The 11322-nt window shown below is 34.5% G+C and overlaps 2 protein-coding genes across 3 annotated transcripts; one reads left to right on the top strand and one right to left on the bottom strand.

Annotated features, from left to right (window-relative positions):
- The first annotated feature begins 2102 nt into the window (after nucleotides 1-2102).
- On the top strand, nucleotides 2103-3882 carry LOC123910566 (magnesium-dependent phosphatase 1-like). The gene is made up of 3 exons (XM_045961723.1): nucleotides 2103-2484; nucleotides 2578-2694; nucleotides 3502-3882. Exons 1-3 carry the CDS (start codon nucleotides 2194-2196, stop codon nucleotides 3688-3690), a joined length of 597 nt encoding a protein of 198 aa, XP_045817679.1. The 5' UTR covers nucleotides 2103-2193; the 3' UTR covers nucleotides 3691-3882.
- Nucleotides 3883-5297: 1415 nt separating this feature from the next.
- On the bottom strand, nucleotides 5298-9486 carry LOC123910564 (uncharacterized protein At4g38062-like). 2 transcript variants are annotated; one of them, XM_045961719.1, is made up of 3 exons: nucleotides 9303-9486; nucleotides 6111-8922; nucleotides 5298-5601 (listed from the first exon to the last, which is right to left on the bottom strand). In XM_045961719.1, exon 2 carries the CDS (start codon nucleotides 8906-8908, stop codon nucleotides 6155-6157), a length of 2754 nt encoding a protein of 917 aa, XP_045817675.1. In that variant the 5' UTR covers nucleotides 8909-8922; nucleotides 9303-9486; the 3' UTR covers nucleotides 5298-5601; nucleotides 6111-6154. The 2 variants fall into 2 exon arrangements, 1 of the variants encoding a protein (XP_045817675.1); XR_006810234.1 differs by having other exon boundaries at nucleotides 5342-5601; nucleotides 6103-8922; nucleotides 9303-9467.
- Nucleotides 9487-11322: the final 1836 nt, after the last annotated feature.

The raw sequence follows: 11322 nt of genomic DNA, 5'->3' as shown, positions 1-11322 counted from the left end.
AGTTTTGAGCTCTATACCATACTATCATATGCAGTATGCCAAGCTCCCAAAAAACCTCTGTAATGAGATGGAAAAAATTCAAAGGAGTTTTTTATGGGGAGATACTGACCAATCTCGTAAACCCCATCTAGTTGGATGGGACATTTGTTGTCTCCCAAAGAATGAGGGTGGTCTAGGCATTAAGAGACCTCAACATATAAATGACGCTTTTCTTATGAAAATGCTTTGGAATCTGATCAACAAACCAGATGACCTTTGGTGTAAGGTTCTTTATAATAAGTATGGAAGAAATAAGGACTTGAGAGTAACAATAAGCTCTCAACCCTATGACTCTCCTTTGTGGAAAGCTTTGACAGGTATTTGGGAAAAATTCCAGCAGAATATTGTGTGGCAGTTGGGAGATGGAAACAATATCAACTTTTGGCTGGATAAATGGACCCCGAGTGGAACTTCTTTGCTCTCTGTTACTAATCAAATTATTATTGACACGACTCTTTCTGTGAGGGATGTGCTTACACCCTCAGGAGAGTGAGATTTTGATTTCCTTACTTCTAATTTACCATCTAATTTTTCTTTTCAGGTTCTTGCTATCCCAGCACCTATGGACATAGACGGGAAAGACACAATTGGTTGGGGAGGGACCAACACTAGGAATTTCACAGTTAAAAGTGCTTATGAGAATCAAAACATTAGAGCTCAACCTATTGAGGGAGATTGGAAGGCCGTGTGGAGTTGGAAAGGACCTCATAGAATTCAAACTTTTATGTGGATGACGGCTCATGATCGGTTGCTCACTAACTTTCGTAGGAGCAAATGGGGTGTTGGAGCTTCTCCCACATGCTCTAGATGTGACAGAGTCAATGAAACACTTATTCATGTTTTGAGGGATTGCCCTGTTGCAACCCAAACCTGGATAAGGTTAGTCCCCTCAAATCAAATCATTAATTTTTTTTCTTCTTCTAATTGCAGTGAATGGATCTTCAAAAACATCAACCTTCAACTGCAAGATATCCAGAATAGGAAGTGGAAAACAATTTTTATGGTGGCGTGCTGGCACATGTGGAAGTGGAGAAACCAAACGATGTTTGAAGATGACTTTCAACGTCCGACTGACCCAACCTACATGATTATCAAGATGGCTGAAGACATAGACAAGTGCATCCACCATCCTCTGAATATTCGCCAATGTGACACTATTTTCATTGGATGGAAAAAACCCCGAGAAGGGTGGATTAAGCTTAACTGTGATGGAGCCTACAAGGATTCTTTGGGTTTAGCTGGTTGTGGTGGACTCTTTCGAAATTCAGATGGCAGATGGATTAAAGGATACTCGCGCAAAATAGGAACTTGTGACGCTTTCTCCGCTGAAATGTGGGGAATGTACTTGGGAATGCAACTTGGTTGGAGACAAGGTTTCTGCCATCTTCAGGTGGAAAGTGACTCAAAAAGTCTGGTTGATATGATCACGGGGAAAGTTAAATTCAATGGTAATCCGCCTACCTTGGTGCGTCGTATACAAGAGCTTTTAAAGTTGGATTGGCAGGTGCAATTCAATCATACTTGGCGAGAGGGAAATAGAAGTGCTGATTGGCTGGCTAATTTCAGCTTTTCTCTAAATTCTTTTAATATTCATGTTATGGAGACTCCTCCAAATGAGGTTTCGAGTCTTCTTTTTGATGACTTTTCTGGGGCTTGCATGCCTAGAAATTTTCATGTAACTCTATAGTTCTTTTCTTTTTGGGCGTTAGCCCTCTTTTACTACCAAAAAAAAAAAAATAAATAAAAAAAAATAAAATGGTCCCTTAAAGACATTTTTGGTTTCATATTGGTCCCTTAAAGAAAAAAAGGTCTAAATAGGTCCCTTAAAGAAAAAAAGGTCCGAATAGGTCCCTTAAAGACATATCCGTTAATCAGTTTGGTCCTATTTAGACCTCTTTTTAGGGACCAAACTGATTAACGGAGATGTCTTTAAGGGACCTATTCGGACTTTTTTTTCTTTAAGGACCTATTTGGACCTTTTTTTTCTTTAAGGGACCAATCTGAAACCAAAAATATCTTCAAGGGACCATTTTATTAATTAAGCCTATTTTTGAAATAGTTTCACCTTAGACCATAGAACCGATTTATGGCTTAAATAAAAAAAAATCATTCATTCTCAGTCAAAATAATCGTTGGGTGGCGAGAGAGAAAGAAATGGGAGATTCTTCTTCAGAGAAGACGAAGTCAGAAGCAGTTAAGATAATCGAATCATTCCAACTTCTTCCAAAACTCGTTGTATTCGATCTCGATTACACTCTCTGGCCATTCTACTGCGAATGTCGATCCAAACGCGAAACACCTTCTCTTTATCCCCATGCCATGGGAATCTTGTTAGCTCTCAAACACAAAGGAATTGATATTGCAATCGCTTCTCGATCTCCAACTTCAGATATTGCTAAGGCTTTTCTCAACAAATTAGGAATCACTTCATTCTTCGTTGCTCAGGTTTGTGTTCGTTAATTCATTCAACAAATTAGAGATTATGCAGTTATTGTTGATTTTTTTTTGACCTAATTTTTGTTGTTGTTGTTTGATCAGGAAATATATTCGAGTTGGAGTCATAAAACAGATCATTTTCAGAGAATTCATTCAACTACTGGAATTCCTTTCCACTCTATGCTCTTTTTTGATGATGAAAATAGGAATATTCAAGCGGTATTAAACTAATAATTATATAATTATAATTACATATATGTAATAATATGATAGTGTATGTTTGAATTGACGGTGAATTTGACAGAATCACAAGTGGTTTTGGACTTTTGGTAGAATTGACGGTGAATTAATAATATCAAAAAGTGTTTGTTTCACTTTTTGAAGAGTCAAAACTAATTTTAGTTTGAAACTATGATTTGGAGTTTTTGCATCTATGATTAATTTTTTGCCTTGAACTTGATGCTGAATTGATTTATTTGAACTTATATGCTAACATAAACATTGGTGATGTGAAACTGTTTGACAGAACTTTTTTTTTTTTTTGAAGGAATGTTTGACAGAACTTATGTGCTTATAATATTTGCATAAATTGATTTTAGCTTATTTTCATAAGCTTATAAAAAACATCTTATAACCTATATGAAAACAGATTGATTTTATAAACGCTTATGCTATAAGCTACAAAATAAGTTGTTTACTCAGACAGGACTGTATAACTCAATTATAGAGTCGATTCATTCAAAACCAATTTCTGTCATTGCATCATTAGGTATAGCACGTGATTGTGCGCAATGTGCGTGAGTGTTGTGAACTCCGAGTGCTGAGTTCAATTCCTATTGATAAAAAAATTGTCACTGCAGAACTAAACATAGTATCAGTGTATCACCGTGATTTTGCTAAATTCAATGTCAGTCAATTCAAACATGTATATAATAGTGATACTCGTATTAATGGAGTATTTTTATGTATTTTTCATTTTTCCAACTTAGTGACTGCCGCTTAATTTGTTCATACTATTTCATATAGGTCTCTAAAATGGGAGTGACTAGCATTTTGGTTGATAATGGGGTAAATCTTGGAGCTTTATCTCAAGGTCTTACACAGTTTTCTCGTAACTGGAATACATCACAGAAGAACAAGCAGAAATGGCTGTCCAACTATTCTCAGAAGCCAGATACTTCCAACTCTGCACCATCAAATTCAATGTCCAAGTAAAAAAATTCTCTGGATTTTATTCAGAACCTAATTGATTGATGAATTTGAATATATGTTGTATAATTGTCATGATAGTCCTACTTGAATTATACTAGCCTCAATCAAATTACTAACGGCCAAACATGTTACTTCTGTGGTGCATGCTGTTGTTGTACTTGGCATCGATGTTACTTTTGAACTTTTCTGTTCCTATTGTCATTTTCGTAACATTTTTTATTCATCAAAATTAAACTTTCTTTTTGGTATTATCAAATTTATTTAACATTGAAGGGTGTTATAGTAAATGAAAGAATGATCAAAACCCCTAAAAAACTAATAACAGTTAGGAACTAAAAACTACATGCTTTCGATTAATCATGATGTCTAAACATAGTGTTAGTTTTGGTGTTTATAGTGATTGCATTGAAGAACCCGAAAGTTGAAGTGTTTGTTGTATGGATCCCAATCTCATCCCCTTCATTTAAGCCTCTTCTTACTTCAACATCTTTGAACCACTTGCCCTTGAAAACATGGCTTTCTGAAGAAGGATATCTGTAGAAAACTAGAGAGTACATGGAGTAACTGACCACATCTCAAATGCTGACTTGAATTTCCTTGTCACTAACTTCATCATCAGCACCCAACACAGGCATGCAACACCAACTTCTCTGCAAATTCTCTACCCAACAAGAGTCTGTGCAAGTTGGCAACATCGTTCTTTCAAACACTTTTTTTTTTTTTTCAAAGTTGAGAAACCCCGCCTTTTGTCTACTTCACCGCATGCCTTATTTTTTGCACCATTTGTTGCTTTGTGACCAAGTTTCCTTGTACAATCATACTACTATTATTAGGAAACAAAATGAGTTTGTAAAATGAGTTTAATGAAGATGCATGTAAAATAGTTTTACACGTTTATCTAATAAAAAACTATTAATTTGTCATGTTATATAAAGAAAGTAGGACGATGTGGCGAAAAACATGATTTGGTTGAAAGTGTAAAATTATTTGACACTGTCAATGTATATTCATTTTTCTCTAAAGAAATAAGATTGCAACATATTCCTAATATTTTTTACTAAAATAAGAAACTCCTTTTGTACCAAAAATTAAACTCCTTTTTTTATAAAGCAGATAAAAATTTCTAACGGCTTTAATTTTTATGTGTCTCAAAAATATATTTCAACCATTTTTCATATATATATTTTATAAAACTTAAAAGTAGTTTATCATAAAATGATTTAATTGATATGCACCGACGATATTAAGCTAGTAAAAAAACACTGTCAACATGTGAGAAATAATTGTTAAAAAACAAGTTTATTTAAATCACGAGTTCATGAGTTATAAGCTCCAAAATTGACTTTACCATACAGATCGTAATTATATAGTTTTCTTAAGTGTAACATAACATGTTTGGCCTTTTTTCTATATATAAAAAAAGGTTAAACATGTTATCTCTGTCTTGTATGTTGTTATTGTACCATTAATTCACCTTGTATTCCTGTATGAAGAACCCTGCTTTCTCTAATCAATACTCGTTTCTATCTTTTCTTTTTTTGTTGTTCATTTTGACATAATTATTTTTACTTTATATTCACTAAAATTAAACAATCTTTATAATAGTATTATTATCAAATTTACGTAGAGCAATAATAATAATGATAATGCAACTACAGCTCAAAATATAAAAGAATTCAATCATTGACTAGACTTGGAGTACAAGAACCAAGAATCAGAAAAAATTTCCAACATTGTTCAACAGAGTTAACATTCAACTAATCCCAAACATCTCCGACGTGTGCGCCAGTGTCAATTAGTGAAACAACAAAATACATGAGTGATGTCACTATCTAATTATCCATATCCTAGAGCAGAAGTAAGGTGTTCAAAGTTCCTGGTATAGTTTCAGCTTGCTTGAGAAACAACCAAAACCTGCATGTTCATAGAATAAATTTTCAGATGACTTATCAAGGGAAACAATAGTTTAGCCCTGAGTGAAACTAGCTCAAAAATCAACCATTTGCAATCCTTAACAAAATAGCAACATTTTCACAAATCAACCATTTACACAACCATTTGGGTATTATATGGATGTGTGAAGAAACGGCAGTTTCTACTAATCTGTTTTGAAGTTAGCATACAGTTTCTTGTTGTCTAAGAAAGTGTCATTACAGGTTAGTAAATAGGTCGCAATTCTTGACAAGATTACAAGCAACAGGGTTTTTCTAAGAGAAAACAATGGCATATTGAGGCTTAGAAAAATCATTATTATGTGGTTCTTATAGCATGACTTATTCACTACCTCCATTCTAAAATTGTCTCGAGACATGTTCTTCCTTAAAAGAGTACTAGTTTTTTGGAAACAGTTTGCATATACAAACTAAGGCATAAACATTTAAACACAACAATAAGAAGAGGTGCTTATTTCTGAACCTGTATACCTTTTGGTGTTTGCTTCCGCAACAACACGAATTTCTTTTCTGATCTACATATGCAAACTGTTAACCTCTCTCAATGGCGATCGCTCATCAAAATTTTCTTCAATTTTTTTATTTGCGGGAGGAAAAAGAAGACCATTTGCACTATCTTGACCAAAACCATGTAGCTTATCACAAACTAATGAATCCATTGTTGTTTTATTTTCATCATCTATAGAAGTATCGAAGATATTTCCCAGTCTCTCCACCAACTGCATATCCTCGGATAAATATCCAAGTTTGTCATACATGTATTCTATATGTGCCAACATATCTTCTCTTTCTGTCGATAATTTCATAATGTCTTCAAGCAAATTTACTTTCTCAAACTTGATCTCTGTAATCATCTGTTCCATCTCATGCTTTTCATTCGTCAACTTTTTAGTTTCTAACTCCATCGCTTCCAATGATGTTTGAAACTGCTTAGCTTCATGTTTTAAATGGGAACATGATTCTTCAGTGTGTGTCAAATTCTCAAGCAAACTGTGAATTTCGAATTCCAATTTCATTATTCTTGTGTTCTTCTCTTCAATTTCTAGCTTTGTCAGGAGTTCTGCATTCTTCAAAGCCTCAGTAAGCATACTAACCTCAACCAACTTTTCCACTTGTTTTGAAAAAGAGAAACACAGTGCATCCGATAAATCTCGTTCTGATGCTTTAGCTAGCTCCTGAAACTGTTTTGTAGTTTGATCTTTCTCACCTTTAGTCTTCCAAAGAAGATCTTCTACCTGCTCTAGGGCTTTTTGTGCATCCAGTTGTGAAAGAACAGCATCTTCTAATTCTTTTTTCACGGACTCTTGCTTGAGGTTCGCAACGGCTATATCTTTCTGAAGACCTTTTATGCAACAATCCTTCTCCATTACTCCTTCAACAAGTTCATCTTTCTCTTGTTTAAACCTCTCTGCTTCCTTTGTTTTCTCTGCATTGCAGGATTCCAGTAAAGCTACCTGCAGTTGAAGGTCTTCAGTTTCCCTCTCCTGATCCTTGACAATGCAGAGAAGGTTTTTGTTCTCCTGCTTAAGGGATTGCTCATTCTCAATCCGTGACAGAAGAGAAGTTTCCATCTCTTTACAGGTTCCCTGAATTTCTTCATAGGAAACTTTAAGAGTTTCAGCAGTAGACTTCCATTTCTGCATTTCAGAATCTAATCGAGATAGTTCATCATTTTTACTGGTCATTTCATTTTTTAGCATTTCTAGAGCCTCAAATGCGACATTTCTTTCATGTTTGAGTGTGTTTTCCATCTTCAAGAGTTGCTCTTTCAATATGAGTTGACCTGCAGATGACTCCTCAAGCAATTTCTTCTGCTGTTCAAGCTCTTCCTCCAACAGAAATTGTTGTTGTGCCAGAGTTTTTAGAGATTTGTCTTTCACTCTCAATTGCTCAGTAAAATTTAGAATCATATCTTCATTATCTTTGACACAAACTTCTTTAACAGTTTCTGTACCGAACGATTTGTAGTAAGCCTCAGCAACTACTGATTTAAAGATCAACAGTTCAATATGATTTTCTACGATGGCACAAGAACAATTTTCCAATTCCATCTGAAGCTCCCTAATTTCTTGTTCTTTATTGGTCAGTGCATATTTGCAACCAATAATGTCTGCTTCCATCTTAGCTGTCTGATCACCCCATTGGGATTCTTTAGACTTGAGAATTGCAGAACAGTTTTTATGAACCTCCTCCAACTTTCTAAGCTTGTTGCGAATCTTTGATGTCATAGAATTTCCTCCGGCGTCACGAATTTGAGCTTCTCTAAATTCTTTAAGTGAATCTCCCAGTTCCTGGTTATCTTGCTCAAGGTAAACAATTTTCCTTTCCAATTCTTTTACAAGAGTCTCTTTCGCTCCCAGTGAGTTTCTTAGCTCAGCTATTTCCTCATTCCTCAGAACCGTCAATCGTTGTATCTCAGATTTCTTTTCTTCACACTGACCATACACATCCTCAAAGCTAGTCTTGAACTCGGACATTTCAGCCTCCAAGAGTTTCCTCTTGCTTTCTTCGCAAGCCAATGCATGGTTACACATCTCAAAACGAGATTGAAGACCCTCCAAAGTTCTTGTCTGAGAATCCAAACTGGTCTGCAAGGAAGATATTTCGCTGACCAGTGAAGATCTCTCTGTTTCCCACTCCTCCTTGCTCGATCGAAACTGAACTTTAAGCTGTTGGTAAGCTTCTTCGAGATGTTTAAACTGTTCATTTCTCCATTTAATTTTATCTTGCACTGTGGTATTTTCTTCCTCCAATTGCATTATCACATCCTCTTTCAACCTCAGCGTCTCCACTTGCCTAGCTCTCTCCTCGGCTTCTATACACTTCTTCTCGGTAACCAATAACAGTGACTTGAGGCGTGAAATTTCCTCGCTGCTAGCAGAAACATTCCGCTCCAAATAACCGTTTCTAGCAGTAATTTCATCCAAAGCCAAAACCAACTCACTATTACTTCCCTCCAATTTTGACACCTTCTCAGCAAACCTAGCTTGAATCTTGTTATTCTCTAAACTCAAATGCACAATGTGCTTTTCTTTTTCATTCAAACTCGACTTGAGATCCTCATTAAATCTCTTCAGTTCATAAATCTCCTCCAACTTCAAATCAAGCTCACACGCTCGTTTCTCAGCCAGATTCGTAATTTCTTGAAATTGCACACCGCGATCATTCCTCAAACTCTCGATGTGTTGTGTTTTGACTCGGCATTCTGCCCTAAGCTTCTCCAGCTCTGCTTTGACATCATCTAACTCTGCTTTCACCGTATCCTCCATTCTTTAATTTGTCCCTAAAACACACACAGATCAACCTAGTTCAAATCCAGCGAACGAGAAAATACTTAAAATACTAATTCCTAACATATTTCTATCCATACACAAAATAATTAATACAGATTTGAGATTTTATTACTTACAGATTCATTAATTAACCCTAATTAATTGAAGAATACAACGATTACAAAATTAAATTAGATTTGTGTAAACTATATAAGTTGAAAAAATAGATCTAATGAATGATAATAATGTAAGAGTGATAGTTGATACATAAATTCGAAACGATGAATGATGATAAATTGAAGAGTAACGGTAAGAAATGACAATAATGATGAAAAATAGTTGTTAATTAAAACGGATCTGAGAAGAGAGAGAAATGAGGAAGGAGTGTTACCTGTGTGGTGTTTGGTTGTTGCTCAAAATTGAAACTGAGATGGAAGATTGTGAATCTGAGTAGTGAGTGAGAGCGGCGGGACGCGGTCTTTAGTTTTCAAATTTGGGAATTTTTGTTTGGAGAGAGGGAAAGAAAGACTTTTTTTTTTTTGGTAGATGGTTGAGTGAGAGGGAAAAACACGTATGAAGCCTAGATATGTGACACATATCTGATATAAAAATTTTCAAAATTTATGATACGATATGATCGGATACGTTATTTAAAAATTAAATATATAAATGCACAATATATAAACATAATTAAAATTGACAATAATAATAAATTCACATTTAAATTATTCAAAATGAGCAAGTGACAATTACATATTTTTAAAATAAATGAAAAATTGTTTTGTTAAACAATTTGTTTCATTTAGTTTATGAACTATTTTTTTTTTAAAAAAAAAAGAAGTTATAAACTATTATTTTTTCAAAAAAAGAAAAACATTTATTTTTTTTTTATAGAAAAACACAGTCTACACATTTTTTATTTATTTTAAAATTATTTTTTTAATTTTAAAATGTCGCATAAATAATTTTTAGTCAACGAATGTCTAGCAAATGCAAAAATGGTTAAACTTTGGGTAAAAATCGAACAATTCAAACTTGGGGATCAAAATTCAGCAATTGTAAAACTTATGAGTTAAAGTTGCATTAAAGCCTATTATTTATTGGCTTAAATATGTTAACAATTCCTACGATTATATATAACAAGTTTTGGTTATGGTCCCTGGCCATTGGCCCTGAGGCCTATGCCCATAGTTGTCTTGTCTCCACTTATAAATTTATGTTCAGACCTTATCTCATCTGGTGTGAGATTCTTAACATGAAGATATGGAGCACGCCATAAGTGGCTCGATAACAAACTAATAATATCATGTGGTCCAAGTTCTCATCCTCATCATCACCTAAACTCTCTAAAATGTGACATTCTGCCCAATTCTTCAACTTCATCCATAACATGATCTAGTTTTGCCATCATCTCCACAAGCAAAGAAGTGAAAGCAGCAAAGGGCAGTGCTTCTAAAAACTCAACGCTAGTAATCAGACTCCTAGTCTTACTCAGTTGTGGCCTCAAAACCTTCTTGTGTCCATGTCCTTCTAATGTTTGTTCTCGCGTGTGCTTTTTGATTTACTTCCAACCGGAGAACAATAATCACTTTTAATACCTGATAATGTGATTCTAGTGTCTTCAACAAAGCTTGTAAAATTCGGGAGTTTTGAGGGTTACGGGGATTCCATTAATTTCGACCATTCCTCAAGCCTAGTAAAAGTTACGGTTGCAATTTCAATGCATTGTCATGGTCTTGCAAAGATTCATTGAGATTGGAGCTCAATGATGAAACCATATAGAAGCAAGTTGAAGCAAATTTTATGAAAAATATGAGTTGAAATAATAACTAGATATAGTGGTAACTTGTTTTAATTTGTAAAAAAAGATATCACAGCTATAAGCTTGCATCATGAAACTCAATTAAGATCTGTTTTTTCTGTTACGTGCTTCTAGAACTCTCATTGCACGCTTGACTACACTATACGCTACGCACAAGGTTCACCAAGACCAAATTTCAACGAATAAACCACTTTGCCAACTTTATAGAATGCAACGTAGGAAGACAAAACCGACGAATACTCGAAATAACAAATAAATGAAAAATAACATAGTAATTTCTCAAGCCGCATATTCCAGACGTCATAAATTAACAATAATCCATCAAGTCATAGGTAACCAGAACAAGCATGCATGAAATAAATAACAAGACCATAAATTAACATATATTTTGCGGTGAATCTCTAGCAAAGTTACATAACACAACATCTCCATCCTATTACCGACGAAAAGGTGATATCAAACTCTCAACATAATTTAATTGAAACTCATAAACCGTTAATCTTGATGGGTAAATAACATATCAAATGATTTTCAATTTTTTTAAAATTTGGCATGGATGATCTATATAATATAAACTTTCAATCCAACA

This window comes from Trifolium pratense, linkage group LG2 (assembly GCF_020283565.1).
Source record: "Trifolium pratense cultivar HEN17-A07 linkage group LG2, ARS_RC_1.1, whole genome shotgun sequence".
NCBI classification, from domain to species: Eukaryota; Viridiplantae; Streptophyta; class Magnoliopsida; order Fabales; family Fabaceae; genus Trifolium; species Trifolium pratense.
This window is presented reverse-complemented; position numbering and strand designations above follow the sequence as displayed.